At 43.1% G+C, this 18,770-nt stretch overlaps 1 protein-coding gene across 1 annotated transcript; it reads left to right on the top strand.

The window, feature by feature from the left end:
* Positions 1-1,074: 1,074 nt before the first annotated feature.
* Positions 1,075-17,600, top strand: TXNL1 (thioredoxin like 1). The gene is made up of 8 exons (XM_026042510.1): positions 1,075-1,208; positions 2,536-2,632; positions 3,651-3,824; positions 7,529-7,651; positions 7,781-7,850; positions 8,477-8,649; positions 10,370-10,474; positions 16,721-17,600. Exons 1-8 carry the CDS (start codon positions 1,111-1,113, stop codon positions 16,748-16,750), a joined length of 870 nt encoding a protein of 289 aa, XP_025898295.1. The 5' UTR covers positions 1,075-1,110; the 3' UTR covers positions 16,751-17,600.
* Positions 17,601-18,770: the final 1,170 nt, after the last annotated feature.

Below are 18,770 nucleotides of genomic sequence, written 5' to 3'. Positions count from 1 at the left end.
GCGGCCCTGGGGGGCACCTGCCACCCCCCCCGGCACAACACGGCGCGGGAGAGCTCCCGTGTCCCGCCGTGTCCCCGCCGTGCCCCCCCGCCCCGCACTCACCTGCGGCCGCCGGCGAGCGGAGCGGAGGGGAGCGGAGCGCGCCCGGCCGCCCCCGCCGCGCTGCGGCACCGGCTCCGCCCGCTGTCGCAAAGCCCCGCTCGCCCTCACTGACGGCAGCGGCGGCGTCGCCGCGGTAACGGTGCTGGCGGCGGGCCCGGAGCCGCAGCACGGCGCCGCTTTTCGGCGCTACCGCCGTGTGGGCGGCAGGAGGAGCGCTGCGGGCGGCCGCGCCGCGGAGCCCGTGCCCGGCGGGCCCCGCGCCTCGCGGGCCGCCCCGGCAGCGCCCGGGCGCCGCACCTCCCCTTTGCCCTCCCGTTAGCTCCTARTGCAGCAGCCGGGTAGTTACAGCCACGCTCCTCAGCGCCGGCGGCCGCCTTCTTTGTTGTCGTTATTTTACCAGCCGCTCTTGGCTTTATAAAAATAGGAAACGGGGAAGAACGGGACATAGGGATGCGCCATCCCCGTGTTCCCTGTTAAACAGGCAGCGAACAGCTGCTCGGGAGAGGAGGATAGCTCCGCCGCTCGAGCGCGCCCTCCTCGCCAGGATTAATTAAAGCGGGGACGTTGTTTGGCAACCGGCCTTGCCCTGGCACGCACCGCGCCCAACGGCGGGGACCGAGACTGTCCGCCCCGACACGTATTGCTCTGAGTTAGCTAGTTCAACCCGACCCTGGAAGGTAAAGCTACAAAACCCCGTGGAATTACATCACGACAAAAAATATATATTTTTATTGCTTTAGCGTTTACGCAGCTTGCCCGCCCTGCCCTCAACCAAGATGGCGGCCGCGCCCCTTCCGCCACCTGGCCGCCGCTGCCCGCATCTAAAATGTCCGGTGGCCCACAACCAAGATGGCGGCGGCGGCGCGGCAGGCGTGGYGGGCGGAAGGCGCGGTGCATGCCGGGCGCGCCGCGCGCCGTGACGGTGCAGATCGCCAGGCCCGGCCGCGCCGCTGAGGGGAGCGGGGGGCGGCACGGGAGCGGGGGCACGCCACGCCACGGGACGGGAGGATGGTGGGCGTCAAGGTGATCGCCAACGACACCGAGTTCCAGCCCGAGCTCAGCGCCGCCGGCTCCCGCCTCGCCGTCGTCAAGTTCACCATGCGCGGGTGAGTGGCGCCGCGCAGGCCGCGCGGGCGGCCCCGGGACGGGCCGCGCTGCCGGGACGGGCCGCCGCGCGCTCCCCCTCCGCTACCTGCCCGGCGTGTTCCACCCGCACCCCGCTCCCTTGGGCCCGCGCCGCCGCCTCTGCTTTKCCCTCCCTCTGCCCCCAAATCGGTGTCGCGTGGCCCGCTCCGGGTGAGTTTCAGACCCGGAGAAATCACCTGGTCGTCGAATCGCTACGGTTGGAAGGGACCTGCAAGATCATCCAGTCCAAGTGTAAACCCAGCATCGCCAGGCCTTGTAGAYTACATTTCACATCTGATTCTTGGGTTTTACTTGTGTATATCTTGTTAGTCAGGCTCTCAACTAACTTCGGAGATATTACAGATTTTCCAATTACCTGGAATGCTCATGCATGTACCCACAAAAATGTTTTGGTTACAGCTAAGCCAATATATAGGTTCCGTTTAAGGCAGTRCCTAGATGTTTTGGTATAAGTGTCTCTAGGTTTGCCTTGCTGTATCACTATTAATCCATGACTTTCCACAAACAAGAGAGCAGGAAGAGGGATTTGGACCTTGTTTGTGCTGCTGTGCCGCTCTCTGTTGGCAGCTTCTCATGGACAGAGCAACCTGGTCTAGGCGTAGCATAGMGATGTGCTGTTGGAGGGGACTTACRTGTTTTTAAATATTTTTCTTTTTAACTGCTTCTTCTGCAGCAAGCTAAGTTGCAAGGTTATTTTCTTGTCAACGTACGTGTACCACGTCACCAAAGGTTTGTTCATTAACAAATAYGTATCTTGCCCAAACTGGCACGGTTCCACTGGCAGAAGTCAGGTCTGTACCCTGGCCTGGGGAGGGTGAGAGTAACAATTTTAGTAAATCAGTTTTACCATAATAAACTTTTGTTAGGAATCATAGAATTCTTAATGTGTTAGTGTTTTCACAGGTGCTAACCTAGATCATTAATACTGTGTTTCCACAGAGAGAGTATTTTGCTGCTCTTGGGAAAACCCGGCAGTAGCTGCTCATCTTTAGTTAGAAAGATGCTAGAACTAAGCACACCAGACAGAAAATGTGAAGATAGTTTTAACTGATAGACACAGGTGGTCATGTGACATCGAGGCCATCTAAGGAAACGGGAATTAACACTTTGTGATATGTTTTTAAATGTCAGTCTTAATTGTGTCCCCAGGATTGCTCACCATATGTCAGCCAGGTAGGAAAGTTATTTAATGCGTACCAAGGATAAGAACATGAATGTGTGTGCTTGGTTTGGGCCAGTATTTTTCAGAAAAAAAAAAAGTTGTGTTAACTTGTTTTATTTTCACAGATGTGGCCCTTGTTTAAGGATAGCCCCAGCTTTCAATGCCCTGAGTAACAAATATCCTCAGGCAACTTTTTTGGAGGTGGACGTACACCAGTGCCAGGTGGGTATTTGGAAACAGATCTTTAGCTAGSAAATTTGACCCTGTCAGAGAACAGATAATGAATGAAAATTGTTCAAATAGTATTGTAAGAGATTATGATCATTACGAGTTTTGTGAGTCATGAGTAGCTGTATTGTAAAGCCTCCAAACTTGAGGTCCACACAGAGAKGTGGAAACCTGCACTTGTATTTTAGAAAGTATTCTTGCAATTGCAGTCTGGATATCTTTCATTTCAATAGTGTGTGGATAGTTTAACTGTTGCTCCCCCACATACAGTAAAGTGTGTAAGATAATGCAAGTGCAAGTTAAAGAGTATGTTATTTTTTTCTAAACAAATCTAGCATAATTATTGATCAAAATGAGAAATGTATTAAACTGATAAGATTGGAAGGGCTGGGTACCTCTGAAATACTGTGCGGAACTGTTTTAACATACAAGTGTCTTTACTGGAAATATGGTAATGGAGAAAGATTAAYATGAAATAGTATCATTTGCAAATGACACTAAATTATACAAAGTTACAAGGGAAAAAAAAACTACTGTGGATCTATAACAAATGTAAATGTAAATGTAAAATGTAAAAAATGTAAATACAAGTAGGAATCAAATGAAGTCACTGTCACATGGAGACCTCAGCTTGGCTTAATTGTGGCTTGGGGAGGGTTGGAGGAAAACAGTAAAGAAGAGCTTGTGGAATAGGAGTGTTCAATGGAGCGGTCAACTGCCTTGATACGAGTGCTGCTCTTTTGAGTAAGGCAATACAGTGATTTCTGTATTGTACTAGAATCTTTTGTTAGCTAAAACTCTTCAAAGAACAGTGTAAAGAATTAGGGAAAAAAAGAATACATTTAAAATWGGCATTTGTGTTAGAGCTGTTTATAAAATAGCAAATATTGTTTGTGACATTTGAGGTGGTAAAATTTGATTAACATGCAATATGCACATCTTTAAGTGAAACAAGCTAATGGTTCTAATATTAGTCTGTTAGGTAACACTTGTACTAATTTATGCATTCTAGGGAACAGCTGCTACCAATAATATATCAGCAACACCAACATTTCTGTTTTTTCGAAACAAAGTGCGAATCGACCAATATCAAGGAGCAGATGCTGTAGGTTTAGAAGAAAAAATTAAACAGCACCTGGAGAATGACCCTGGAAACAATGAAGATACAGATATCCCAAAAGGATATGTATGCATCTTCTCTCTCTCTCTCTCTCTCTCTCTGTCTCTCTCTCTCTCTCTCTCTTTTATTTGTTTTTATTTTACATGTTTACATATATTTAACACATGAAAAATCTATGTTTTCTAAACATATTCTGGTCAAGCAGATAATGCTGCTTTAGGCAGCAGTGCAGGTTTTGCAAGACTTTGGGAAGATCGTTTCTGTGGGTTTCCCTATTCAGACAAAACTCAAAGATTGACGTGTACATACTGGTGAGCATTGATGTAGCATTGTAAATTGTACTGAAAATTTCCAAGCAAAGATGCTGGTGGTTAAAATAGGGAGTTTCATAATAAATCTGTTACTTTGGCGGTAGGTTTATGTGGACTTTTGCTCTCTTCTTTCTTCCTTTCTTTCCTTYAATTCTCTTYATCACARTCCCTTTCCTTGCAGTGCCYTCAACCAAATATAAACCCTCCTGAACTTTATTCTCTCGTTGATATTGAGTATATAGGAAGTAATGGGTGTRGCATATTGTGACAGTGATAAAAATAGGGTATGGATTTGCTTAAGGGGAAATAAAATTACTATCCTTTTTTACTGTAGGAGTTAACCTTTGCAATAGTCTGCATCCATCTTGTCCTACAGCAGCTTGCCCTGAAATATGCGTTTCAGGGAGTATTGTTAGATAAACAATGTTATGATATTTTTTTCTTGTGCCTGATTTCTGATCTCTTTCAGAAGTAAATGGAAGTAAACAGAACTTTTTTTTTAATTCTTCATTCTCTGTAAAGCGTTTAAGAGGATATATAATATAAAATGACATACAACAAATCCTTGGAAAAGATAATGTGCCTGGTCTGAGTGTCAYGCCAGGATTACTTTTCGCTCTTTTCGCTAAGTAAGAGCTTGCTGCCACATTAGGGCTGAGTGCATCTCCCCTCTGTTTCTGCTGGGGTACAGGGCATAACTGTAGCTGCTCCCTGATCAGGCATTCACACATAATCTAAGCTAGATTGTTTTGCCTATTGTAGAAAACAATTGCTTAGTGTTGTGATGGGTTCTCCTTTCTGTTTGCTTGCTCATCGTAAGACAAATTCCTGCAGGGTAGTGCTTGGGGAGACGTTTAAGTAGCTGCTGGGAAATGAAACATTTCATCAGTGACAGCTTGTCAGGAACTTCTTTTTCTGTTTTGACAAACTAAGGATTGCTTTTTTATTAAAGTGTTAGTTTCTGATACTAGTCAGAACACCCATATCAAGTTAAATGCATTTCAGTTATTCATCACTCTACTGGTTATTTAAAACTTTCACACTAAAGTGTGAGGGGAAAACATCTCAGATTTATTAATGCAGTCAATATACAGGGAGAAAGGAATCACCCTTTTGCACATTTACCAATTACTAAAGCTTTATTAGGTGTTCTGACTAGTATCAGAAAAGTAAGTTTAAAAAAATGCTGATATAAATGTGTAATGTTAGCACATGAATTTTTTTAAATCCATAGCTGTATTTTTCAACAGTTCTTCGTGGTGTTCTAGAGAATGATAAAATGGGTGCATCATAAATGAGGTTGAATTTTGAATGTTTTTRTCTTCGTGATTTGGCCAAAGACAAAAAATATATTTCCTCTTGAGTTCTGGCTTTCTCATCAGCACTTAGCTGAAATTGCTGAATTGTTAGTGAATGAACTACAGACTCGAAAATGAGTACTCGTAAATACGTTTGCAAACTGAATGACTTTAAATCTTGCAGCAAAGACTCAATTAACTTTAAAGTTTTCTTAWTTTTTTTTATTCTGAGCACTTAAAAGGACCTTAAAGAAGTAGTATTTGAGTAGATCTTTATGATAGTGTGATATGTGCATGTCTTCTAGGGATATCAAAACTTCAAAGAGATATTTGAAGATCTGCCCAAAACTTGAATCATGGAGTAATCTGATAGAAATATTTAGTGCTCTCAGGAAACCATTTTCCCTGTATTCTGCATGTTTCCATGTTACCTCAAGGCAACTGTGCGTGGTAAATCATGAGCGTGTCTGACAGCTGTGCTAACAAACACATATAAATGTGAGCTTGTGATGTGACAAAACACTTTCCTGGAGCTGTCAGCGTTGGTGGCGTTCTCCAGGAGATCCGTGGTTCCCGCTCAGAACGCGGGTGCCTGTGGTGCCAGCAGACCCCAATGGGGCAGGGATGCGGTGGGGTCGTCGCAGCCCAGCCGTGAGCTGGGTGCTGCACAGCAGTGGGAACATTGGTTTGTGTTAGCAAGAGTCCAGGGTGTTTGACTTGTTGATGACGAGTCTCTACAGAACCCAAAATTATGTTGTGAAATGCAAAACTGCATTTCTCTGGAGGCTAAATATTCTAAATTCATAGCAAATGCAAGCAGGTTACAAACCTAACTGGTTATTTCTCATTTAAATAAACTGCAGGAGCACGGGGCGCTTGAATTGTGAGCAGGAGCACCACTTGTTAAGCTGCCCTGTGGGATGCATTGCACTGCATTTTGTGTGTGAGTACTCACACGTACAATTAAATGAAATCCAGTGTGGGAATGACGGAAGACAAAGATTTTGCTTGTTACTTTTGCAGCCCCAAACACACTGAAAATCTTTTAAGCAAATGACAAATATGCGAGATACATGTAAACCTTAATTCTTTTTAGTTAGCGTTGAGGCAAATATATTTTATTACAAATCAGTGTTGTAGTAGACAATGGCCTCCCCTATGAATCGAGCTAGATTCAGGGCTCTGTGAGATTTTTTTCTAGGYTTGTTTGACAGGTAGTGATGAACTGCGATGTGCTTTTATTATATACTTGATCCTGTTGTGACTGCTGCCCACTTAAGGAAAATATCCAGCGCTTACTCATCTGGGCATTTCTTTTCCTGTCTTACCTGGTTGGTATCTACTGGGCAGGAACGTTGGAGGCTAGACTGTCATTTGAGTGTTGAGGGTAAAGTGAGTGTTGCTTTTAGGGCAGAAAAGGTTAGTTGCTAGAGTTAATGGCAGAGAAACTGCCATTCCCTCCGCAGCCTGTGTTTGGGCTTAACTAAGAGTATTTACAAGTTAACGTGTGGGATTTGCATTGAGATGCATATTATCCTTTGGGATCGGAAATCTTTAAGAAGGGCTTTTTAGGCCTTTGTACTCAGGGAAKTTCCTCTGGTTCTTATGTTTGGACTGATCCAGGACTCTGCATCCCAATGTTGAAATAGTTCATCTTAGGCTTTAGGCCTTAAAATAGGAAATACTTGTTTTTTTGCGCAGTCTATTATACTTAATTTGAGCTTGACTTTCTTTAGTTACTAAGCCAGAAATACTGTTGCTCTGGGGGTGGACTGAGCCTGTTCTGCATCTGCTGTAGCATCACATAGGGCCCTGCCGCTGTGAAGCTATCGGTGCTTCCAGCTGGGTGCTTTCTGAAGGAGCGCTGCAGTAAAGCAGCTTCTGGTGAATCACATAGCTCTTATTCTGAATAAGTAAGTAGCTCTTATTCTGAATACAGGGGAAAATCTTTATTGAGTTACGAATGGGATAAATTCAAGTACAACCATATCTAGAGCTTTTGTTTGAATGGTCTTCTGAGCCCCTGAAGTTTTGTGATTGGTTTTTGTTTTTCTTAATATATTGAACAAAGAATTCTCTTTACTCAGGCATTTACAGATCAGCTAGGAAGCTGATGGCAAGTGTCTTACCTATTCAGCAATGCTCCTGCTTTTACTTTCAGATGGATTTAATGCCGTTTATCAATAAAGCTGGTTGTGAATGTCTTAACGAAAGCGATGAGCATGGCTTTGATAACTGTTTACGTAAAGACTCTACCTACCTGGAATCAGACTGTGATGAGCAGGTATAGTAGACACTTTTCTTCTKATGTCAGATATTGTCAATGCTGCTCTGGTCTGTGTGTTTTGAAGAATTTGTAAATTGAAGAATTATAAAAACACCTTTTTTTTTTTTTTTCCCCCCGTCTCCACAGCTGCTTATTACTGTAGCTTTTAGTCAACCTGTCAAGCTTTATTCTATGAAACTTCAGGGGCCAGATAATGGTGAGTGAAGTGTGTCCGTTCAGTCGTGTTCTAAATCAAAGCTTTGTCTGTATTTGACTGAAATTCCTTAAGAATTTCAGTCAAAACTTGCTACTGGAAATGTTTGCTCTCTGAATCCTACAATAGCTTCAGTAAAACTGGTGTTAATGAATTGGATGATAATGGTCTTGCATTAATATTATGCTGATCTGGTGCTTTAGTATTTGCTGTGACGCAAATATAAATATTTATTATATTTTGACTATCTGTAAGGAGAAACCTACAATTAGTTGAAGGGTTATATGAGAGACCTACTAAAAGCATATYGCATAATTGGTATGTAGCAAAACTGTATAAAAGGTTCAGGTGTTATATGACAGAGTGGTTGATTTCAAACTTTTATTTGGATTTCTTCTGTGAACCTGGTGCACAAACTCAGATGAGCAGAACACCTGCAGATATTCTGCAATATCTAGGATGTTGCTTTAYAATTAGCAAATTAAGATGCTGAAACTATTGAAGGCTTCTAGATTGGTAGCTAGGGACTTGGAATATGCAGGGACTTAAATGTCAATTTGTAATGATTTTTTAAAATACCTGAATCTTACACACTATGTTTTTAAAGTAACTAATTTATTTTAACACAGGACAAGGTCCAAAGTACATAAAAATCTTTATTAACCTTCCGCGATCTATGGATTTTGAAGAAGCGGAGCGGAGTGAACCAACTCAAGCGCTGGAGCTGTCGCCAGATGATATTAAAGAGGATGGTATCATCCAGCTTCGCTATGTAAAATTTCAGAACGTGAACAGTGTAACTGTAAGTAAAACTTGTSTTCTGAGATCTGTACCAGAAAATTTCTTAGGCTTTTAAAACACGGAGCGTGTTTGTTTGATTGCAGATGTTCTTAGTTGCTTGTCACTGGTGGCATCCTGCATGGTCACACTTAGCAGATTTGAGGAATTTCAGGGGACACAAGGCTATGCCCATGCAATGTATAGTTCGGCCTATGTAAAATCAGTTTAATCTCCTCTCTTCATGAACTAGCATGCTGTTTAACACAGCATTTTACTAGCATGCCTTTTTGAGAGGCATCTTGTCTTTGTTTAAAGAGTTCAGGAGTCAAGGAATCCTGTCTTCTTCAGTAGCCTGATTGTCTCATTTCAACAGCCATTTCCCTCTAAATACAAAGTATTTACTATGACTTTAAACTCAACTGGTCCCTGGCAGGGTTCTTAAACATTGTAGTCAAATGTATTTTGTTTTTAAAGGAGTTTCCAAAATCTTTAGCTGCAAGATGCTTTCTGCAGACTTTGCCTGGTTTTTGTGCCYCTTAAATGGAGGTGCAATTTCTCCTGTTCCATTTTGAAAAGTACATTGTGTACTACTGGGCAAACTATGGTGTGAGTAACTAGACGTGCTGCTTTTTTGCATTGTTTGGATCTCAGCAACACAGTAACAGCCTCCTAGCTGCCTGGCTAAACCTCATTTCTGTGTTGAAGACATTCTAGAAATGACAAGGCTGGACACTTCATCCGTGCAGGGTCTTCCCATGCAGTGAGCATTCACTTGGAAGAGGGGTGGATGGCTCTGCTGGTTTAGATCAGCCACCCAGCTGGTTTAGCACTAGTCTATTCCAGCACTCAGTGTCACCAAATTGTGTAAATACAAGGCAAGCGTCTAGGGCCATGTACCCTCAGCACTGGGTGGCCTGTGACACAAACACAGAATGTCATCTTAGTAGTTACTGTTCATGCTCATKCAGTGGCCTTGAGGTACAAGCTGCCCCTTGCTCACCTGCTCTCCTCCCTCTCCTTTTTCCTTGCTACTGTCCCAACTACCTCCTCATTCCTGCTTTCCTAATGCTCACAATGTGGAGAGATCCATGAACATCCCAGTGCTCTTCTGAGTGCAGGTTCCTTGCTCCTGCTGCTTCATGCCAAAAAAAAAAAAAAAAAAAAAAAAGGCTTTTTTTATGCTTGCTAAAGTGTAGTGATTCTAGTGTTAACTAAGGTCTGACCAAAATCTACTTTTGATCTACTTCCTTAATTTGTATTTCAAAAGAAGCTTGATATTTGCTTGCAACCTTGAATTCAAAGATAAGTTTTCATACTGAAAAACACATAATTACAAAGTCATTGTAACAAAGTATGAGTAGCCCTGTGAGCTTAAGCAAACAAGTTAAATCAGTATTTAACTTCATTTGAAATCAAAATTAAATGAATAGTGAACTTTGACTTCTTAAATCCATCGTCTTTGTATTTGCTGCATGTTGTCTCAGATAAGAAGCATAAAGTGGGCAAAACCCAAGAAGTGTAAACTGGCAAAAACACTGTTTTTTTCCTCTTCAAAATAGTAGTAGCAACTTGTATAATTACGTAAAATAAATGGGGGAAAAAAAGTCTCTGAAGGTTAACAAGGTATTTGTGAATGAGAATGTGTTATTTGGCAAGTTAAAATCTATTAGGCTCCCAACATTTCTTGTGTGTTCACTGAGGAATTAATTAACTTAGTTCTTGTGTTTTCTTTTGTGTGTTAGTTATTTGTCCAATCTAATCATGGTGATGAAGAGACAACAAGAATTACGTACTTCACATTTATTGGGACTCCAGTCCAAGCAACAAATATGAATGACTTCAAGCGAGTGAGTTCTCTCTCTTTTATTGTATTTCTTTATTATCTTAAAAGCACTTTTGAGTCTTTTAAACCTGCTTGAAAATGGGCCGTTCTTTGGCTGTTCCTGTAATTCCACAGTTTCAGGTAAGGAAGCTTTGGCATCCAGAGCAATACATTTTCCTTTTTTTTTAAAAGATCTTTTGACTCACTTGTGGGTCCTTTATTCATCGGCTTTGTAAAAGCAACTGGTAAGAATTTGTATGTATATACACCAAGTATACACCAAGTATTTGCAGCCTGATGGTCCCTCGAGTTTTATTCGCTGCAGATGGCCCTGGCTTTTAGTAGTTTTGAGGCTTACACCTCAAATTTGAATTTGAAACTTGTGTTCTGATGATATGTTGGAAGTAGAGAAGCAAGTACATAAGAAAAAAAAATAGACTTATTTGATTTCTGCTGCCATTCAGGGTTTTTGTCCATGGGGCTGCTTTAACTTGACATATCTGAAAAATACTTTAGTCTCAAGACTTTTGTAAAGCACATCTCTCTCCTCATTGAAGAGGAAGTGAAGAAGAGGCAATCACCTTTTCAAAGTATGACTTAGGCTCATGGGTACCTGATAGTAAGGCTCTTGATAGATATATATATATATATATATTTTTTTTTCTCCCCTCTCTTGATTTTTGAGAATGTGAAATGGGTTTGAAAGTATTGAAGTTTAAAACTACTTGCAGCTTTCTGAAATTTTAATGCAAGTATTCTAAAATATACTACTTTAGAACTTACCAAGTTACTAGTCCCTTTACAGAGGCAATTGCTGCTGTAACACAGTCTGCTCAGCTGCTCTATAGGCAAGAGTAACATGGAAAGTACCCTGGAGCTTGCTGTACAAACTGCCTAAAACTTCGGAAGGTTGAAAGCACTAACCCTCGCCAGCTTTCATGTACTTGAAATTTTTTCACATCCGGACTTGGTCTTAGAAATTTCTACATGTAAAAYGTCAGTATCTTTGCTATCTATTACCTATCTAAATAAGGTAATAAATCTAAACATATTCCATTGTCATTCACGGGAACCTCAAGTGGAGTCGCTGAAGGACTTGCTCCAGTGCACCGAAATCAATTGCACGTCAGTTTTGGAACTTTCATGCCACACCCAGATTCACTTAAAACTAGAACTCTTAATTTCTTTACGCTATATGTTTTTTCTTTTTTGTTTCATGCTGCCTTTTTTTTTTAATCGCTACTTATGCTGCTGGGGCATCTCTGACTTGTGCAGTTTCGATATGAACCTCACATCCTTAACCTGCAGTATATCTTGTATACCTTGTCAGATGAGGGAGCAGTTGCGCTCTTTAAACCCAGCCTGCTCTCTATCAATAAAAATATAACCTGTGAACATTCTTGCTTAGGGTATATTTTGTCGAGCAATTAGAAGGTTTTTTTTTTCCTGGAATTTTATGTTTGAATTTTTACATTTTGGAAGAAAAGAAAAAGATTGAAGCCTGTGTGATGGGGTTTTACCCTCTGACAATTTAAGCTGCACAGATAAGGACTTAGTTTGGTGGATGTGGTTCTGCTCGGTACTTCCTTAGTGTGAAGTTTGCTGCTGCACCACAGTCAGTGTTTCTGTGGCCAGTAGGTATTCTGAACTCGCATGCAGTTCCAATTCTGTTGGATTCTATGTGTATTCTGTGTCTTTATAGAGTGGCTCCTCGAGTACTGGAATAGCGTGGGCTTCCAGGCATCATCCTCTGTAGTCTGAGGGGTATAAACCTCTCGGATCTAGATGCAGAGCAGAGGGTGGCTCTGCAGCCTGGCAATGCAGCACCAGCTTGCAGCTCCAGAGCCCATAAAGAACAAAGGTCTTGGCCCCATCAAGGAATGTGCCTGAGTATCTTTGGATCCGTGTTTAATTTGGAAGAGGAACAAACCTGTGACAACAGTAGACACCAGACAGTGACACAGTGCTGGCAGTGTGATGTTAATGTCACGGTCGGGGGAAATTTGTCAGAATTGGTTTAAGTGGGAGTCTTGCCCACCTTGCTGGGTTAAGTCAGTTCAGATATGTGTAGACACTATATATAATATTCCTGTTTTGCTTCCTAAACATGTAGTTTTGATATTAGGCTGTTAAAATATTTTATCGTAACAAATGAGATGKGTAGTCTGGCAGAGTTACAGTGCTCTTGGGAATTGTAACTTTTGTTCCCTCACTTCCAGTGATCCTGTCAGCTATGAAACCTTAATATAGCGTCGGGCATTAATTATTCTTAGGTCTGTAGATTAACTGAGAAACCTTATTTTTCTTTTCATCTCCTTGAGTAGTTACCCATACAGCTCCTCACCACTTTCATCTGTCTCGCTGCCTTGTCTCAGTCTCTCTTTACTGTTCCAGTTTTCTCTTCTAATTATGGTAGAACAGCGTCATTAACAAGGTGAGGGAATGTTGTTTTCCATGAACATGACTTCAGACATGTTCTTAAAGCCTCGTACGGCTCTTGTTGGATTGCACGTGTGTGCAGTTTCAAAGTGAGAAGCCAGGGCTTGAACAACTTCAGCTGAGGCTGAAGTGGCTGTGGCTCGAGCTGTGACAGAACTCGCCTCGCTGTGGCAGCACGGGGACTTCAGGCAGCCAAGGAAAATTGCAGTTTGCTTTTGTGGTGCCCTGTTAGTGCAGTGGGACTGCAGGAACAACACCTCCTCTTGAGCAGGAGGTCAGCTCCTGCTCCTTAGCACCATTGAGGCTGCATGTGAGCAAATTTCACCTGCTCTCAATAAGAACAGAAGTGCTAAGTGGGTCCAGTCAGGCCCTTCTGTGCTAAGTTTGGCTTCAAGTTAATTTTTGACATACATGCAGTTGCTATTCTAGATTCATTGAATGCAGTTGCAAAAAGATGCTTTTAAACTTGTTTTCTGTGCTGTGTATATTCTCTTCCTTTGTATTTCAACATCTAGAGAGAAGAGAATATTGGGTATTTCTAGTAACATTTCAGTAGCAGAGAAAGGGGGAAACAAAAACAGTTTTAAATGAAAGCAACTGTGGTGTTAAGCACGTAGAATAGATCCTTTGTCCTGTTTAAATGGAGGGGTCCTAAASAGCAGAAGACTTCCAGATTTTCCATGGCCATGGAAACCATGAGCAGAGCTCTGGGTTTTGTCTAATTTATTTATTGATGGGTGTGGAGGAGGCGTGTGTTGTTTTCCTTATTGATTGGTAGTTTTAGTCTTAGGCACATTCCTGTGAATCTCCTGGTGAACTTCTAAACATGCTTTTTTTTCACAAGAGCATGCAGCTCTCAGTTGATGTCGAGTACGGTTTTTGTTTTTATTTCTGGTATTAACAAATAAAACATCGTTGCTTAGTTCTGGGTTGGGGGCACAGATGAATGTGAACAGATTGTGGGGTTTGCTTAGTCTCGAGTGATGCCTTTCCACTCAAAGCTGCCTCTTTGCCCTCAGTGCGGCTGCTTTTCTCTTGTAACATTTTGTTTGTTTGTTTTTCAGCTTAACTTCCCATCCCTAAAGAACTAAACATGCAGAAGAAATTAAAAAAGTAATAATAAGATTGCTGTGGTCTGGCGCTGCTCCCTGCCCTGCTCCCTGTGCTCATCTAGCATCTCTTTCACCCCTTCCACAATCTCAGCCCTGATGCAGAAAGTACCTTCTCTGCCCCCGGCACAGCCTTGTCTGCTGGTGACTCATCACGTSTTCTTCCAAATCTCACCTTGAACACTTATCTTTACTTTCCAGTCTTGGCAGTTTTCCCTATTCTCCTGTATTCCAAACTGGGCGTTCCAAGGCGTTACCATTAAGCACTTCTCCCAGGTGTTTGTGCACCTCGGTTGTCAGTGTGCCTGGAATTCCACGCAGCCCTAGGAGGTGCTGTGGGGAGCCCCTTGCCGAGAACTCAGCGGAGTGCTCGGGTTCCTGGCAGGGTCAGCACCTTCCTCGGGGTGGTCCCTCGTGAGCAGCAAGGGCCCCTTGGCCGTCCCCCCAGCACGGGACCCAGCGAGGCTGTAGGGAGCCTCTGTGCACACTTTTAAGGTACCCACTTTTAATAGCTCGAGCCCGTTAAATAACGAGGATCTAAACGGTAATAACAAGCTGTCTGCTCGAGGGTGCCCACTGCTAAATGATGTCTCCACTCCTACCATTCAAAATGAGCAAAGGGGCATTTTGCTCATGGCTGATGGGTTGTGCTTCCTCTAGGGATTTTTTCCTTTTTGTCGTTGTCGTCACTGTCGGCCTGTGGACTGTTTCTTGAGAAATCCTTTGCTACAAAAGCTGCACCAGAACTTCCTGGTGCCCTGTCGGGATTAGAAACTGTTATCAGTATCTCGGACCCTACTAGATAATGGTTCTTCCTGACGACAGAAGGAAGATGGATCTACTTCTGTGGAGAGAAAAATAAATAACTTTATATGGGCATTTTATGTTTGGGAAGGTGAAGTGGGATCCTGTTGTCCTGTTGGTGACAAAATATCCATGTCGACGTGATTAATTTTTACAGATAATACACATGGGCGAGTTGTCAATYCCCACCACAGACTGGTATAGCAATACTTTTCATTGATGTGAAACACTTGCTAACATCTAATCTTTAGTGTTGTAATTGTTTTTTGCTTAATCCAAGTCTGAACATAGTTTGGTTTGGAAGCACATGAAGAATAAATACTGCTCTGTGTCAAGTTTAACTGTATTTTTAACTTGATTAATTGAATCTTAATGCAAACTATTGGACTTGTGGTTTTTCTTTCCTCACACCATCAAATTTGAATTTTCTTGACTATAAGCATTAAATTTACAACATGGTGAAAATATTCCTGGCCAAGGACGTGGTGGGGTGAGAATTTCTTTAGAARTGCTTTTCATCAGTAGATCTCATTACTTTGCAGAGAGGTGAGAGCTGAGATCGCCRAAACTAGCTGAGCAAGGGAAAACGTTTGGAAGTTTGGCAAGAGCTGGAAAAAGGGGAAGCATCAGTAAGAAAACTTGTAGTGGGTCCATGAGGCTGGAGTAGTTCAGGGTTGGGGATTTTTTAGGTGACTCCTCCACGCTGTGTTAGTGTTCGAGGAGTGACCGTGTGAATCTCTTGTGCTGTATTGTCGCTTAACTGCCAAGGAAACCAATTCTAAAGAYGTTCTGCCCGGTGAGGTAATTGGTGAGAATGCGAGGGCCGTGTGGCCCCTCAGCCCCCACTTTCCTGTGGGTAGCAGGGGCAGAGTCTGTTCCTATAGTCCCTCCAGATCTGCTCCTGCTGCTTCCGACAGCTCCTGCCAGGGAGGTAAGTGCCACTGCCTGCATAGATGGCAGTGGGCTGGGAATTCGTGCCTTGCCTAAGGTCTCTTTTGCAATTCTAAGGCTTAAATTTAAAGGCTTTCTTTTTAGTTTGGTTTGGCTTGAGTGGCTGTTTTCTATGGTGTCAAGAGCACAGAATTAAGCCTGTTTTTTTCCTGAAGTGTGACTAAAATGGCATCACTTCCTACTCAGTGTCTTGTGTTTGGTTGCCTCGCTGAAGGGGACTGGCTACCCTGCCTTTATGCACCGTGTTAGCTTGGAATTCTAAACCCGCATGGCCACATATGGAGTGGAATGCTGCTGGTGGGTAAACCTGCTCACCAAAGCGTGATGGCAGTGATGGGCCTTTCCCAAAAGGAAAGCACCAAGCTGATCCCGCGTGGAATTCACAGAATTGAATTCTGTGACGCAGCCTTTGTAAGGAGCCATATTTGGACAAGGAAGTAACGAGAACACAGGTGACTCCTAGATGCTGTTGATGCATTTATTTTAGACTTGAACTGCATTCTGAGATAAATAAGGTAAATGTTCTCTCTGAGGTGGTCACAGTAGTAAGGGCTTAGGGAATGGGTAGGTGTAAATTTGAGCACCTAGTGGTTCTCTTCCCATGGTAGCATTTTATGTAGCACATTAGGGTTGGCTGCTTGGCGTGTAACTTCACGTATGTTTTTAATAGTGTGGGCTGTTCTGTTGCCACTGCCGTCTCCTAACTCTGCTCAGAATGGGGTTGGTGCTTTGCTAGCTGGATTGATGCTGGAGATGGAGTTCCTTGTGTGTCTCATCCCTCTTAAAGTTCCGTGGAGGGATCTACAGCTCCTCCTTCTGTAGGTGCTCAAACAGTGCATGCTCAAACGCATTAATTCACTTGAAAATCCAGGAGCTCTTACTTATATCAAGGCTTACTTAAAAAAAAAATAGATTTGGCAAGACGTTTTCTATTAAACATTCATGATTTCCTTTTTTTCTCTTATCAGGTAGTTGGCAAGAAAGGAGAGAGCCACTAGGATGCTGAAGACACTGGAAGGCCTTACTGCAATCAGACGAGATCTCCACTTTTATCTCCGACTCCTGGATAATTGCTTGACTATAGCCAGAGACTGTCAGTCTGTTTCGATAATGCCATTACCAATAAATCATTGCTTTTGTTGACACGGAGTTTCACTAGTGTGTTTCTGTTGTAACCCTGGTACATGTATTTGTAAATAAAATTCATTACTTTTGCCAAGTTTAATTTCGTTATTCTAGTAGCTGCGGCTCTCATTGTTCCATTTAAACTTCAAAACTAGACTGGCTTATCTTAAGAAACAGAAGTCATAATGCAGCTTGCATTTGTTTAAGGACTTTAAAATGTCAAAAATAAGCAAAACCRAGATGGCTTGTTCACAGGCCTTTTAAAATCAAATTCAGAGCTACTTTGTTGTAAGTCTGAGTGAAATTAGGATCATTGTTCCCACAAAATAAAGATAATTCTCAGACAGGAATGACTGTACCCTGCTTGGACACCCACATTYCCCAGGAAAGAAAGGAAAAGCTCAGCCTGGGGAAGCGTGTATTAAATTTCTGTTCTATCAACTTGCAGATCTGTTTCAAACACCACTCTGGTACAAGCCTTTCACCATTATGAGTTCTTGAGTCCTTTGGAGTAGTTTTTGTTCACCATCATGAGAAAATATTGATCTTTCCCAGGCACTAGCAAGCTGTGCAGTTATGGGGATGAATAGACATCTGTGCTCCCCTCCCTATTTTATTCCTTGTATTTTTATCGGTCGTTTTTTGCTTGTCTCTGCATCTCGATAAGGAAATGCTCTTTGCTAATACTAGTTTCACATCTTAATTGGAATTCCTGTGCTACTTTGGTATGTTTTCTTGGAAGCAAGCCCAAAGTAATTTTAATAAACTGGGCATTGATCATGCTGTATACATACTATATAAATTCCCAGTAAAATTTAGTAAGTGTTTTTAATTGACATAATTAATTTCTTTGTAAAGTTACATTTATAATCACCATAAATCCCGCTAAGGCTTAAATCCAGTCCCGCTTGGCATTCCTTGCTTGAACACAGCGGGGTTCTTCTTCTCTGCCTTGGCAGATCTGTGCGTTAATAGGGAGTAAACTCTCTGCTAGCGCGGGTGCGATTCCCGGGCGGGAGGCCGGGAAGCGTCTGGGAAATCCTTCTTCCCAAGGCCCCTTCCTGCTGCGTGTTCCAGCCTGCTCCTCTCCCTGCGGATCTGTCCTATCCCATGGCTTGTGGCGGCCGCTCCATCTCTCCCGTAYTTCGTGTTCTGCTTCGGGGGGCGTATAAGGCATGTGAGACACTGTACATAGAATATGAAATCATTTKTAAGTATAACTGAAGGCAACAGGAATAACTGTTCTTGTTTATAGTTTTGTACACCAACTACCTTTTGGGTTATTGTTTAAGTGCCTCATCTTAAGTATTGCTTACCTCATAATATTTATACTGGAGAGAATTTGATAACCTCGGGATTCTCATCTTTGTACCAGACCAGTCAGGTTTATACTGTTTCGGAGACTGCTGTGATTCCATCATTGCCTGACGCATCCCCTCCATCCCCACTCTGTGTAAATACATCTAAATAAATGTTGAGAGGTAACTGCTGCATGTGTCGCTTAATGCAAGAGGGGTGAGAGCGTGCGCGGGAGGCCTGCGGTGGCAAAGGCAGGTTGTGGTGCGACGCTGTCGGTGGTGCTGCCTTTGGTGGTGCTGCAGGAGAGCGGAGCTGCTGCTCCGCACACCCGGAGCTCATGGAGCCGCAGCTCCTGCACACCTGGTGCTCATGGAGCTGCGAGTCCCATAGAGCCGGTGCTCATGTTGCTGTGGCTCTCAGACCCAGAGCTCTGGAGCTGCAGATCCCACAGTCCCCATGCTCACGGAGCTGCAGATCCTACAGACTCGGTTCTTATGGATCTGTGGCTCTTGTAGTCCCAATGCTCACAGAGCTCAGAGCTGCAGCTCCCGCAGACCTGGCGCTCACGGGTCTCCTTCCCGCTGCTGAAGCTGC

This window comes from Nothoprocta perdicaria, unplaced genomic scaffold (genome assembly GCF_003342845.1).
Source record: "Nothoprocta perdicaria isolate Ctin4 unplaced genomic scaffold, notPer1 scaffold_306, whole genome shotgun sequence".
NCBI classification, from domain to species: Eukaryota; Metazoa; Chordata; class Aves; order Tinamiformes; family Tinamidae; genus Nothoprocta; species Nothoprocta perdicaria.
This window is presented reverse-complemented; position numbering and strand designations above follow the sequence as displayed.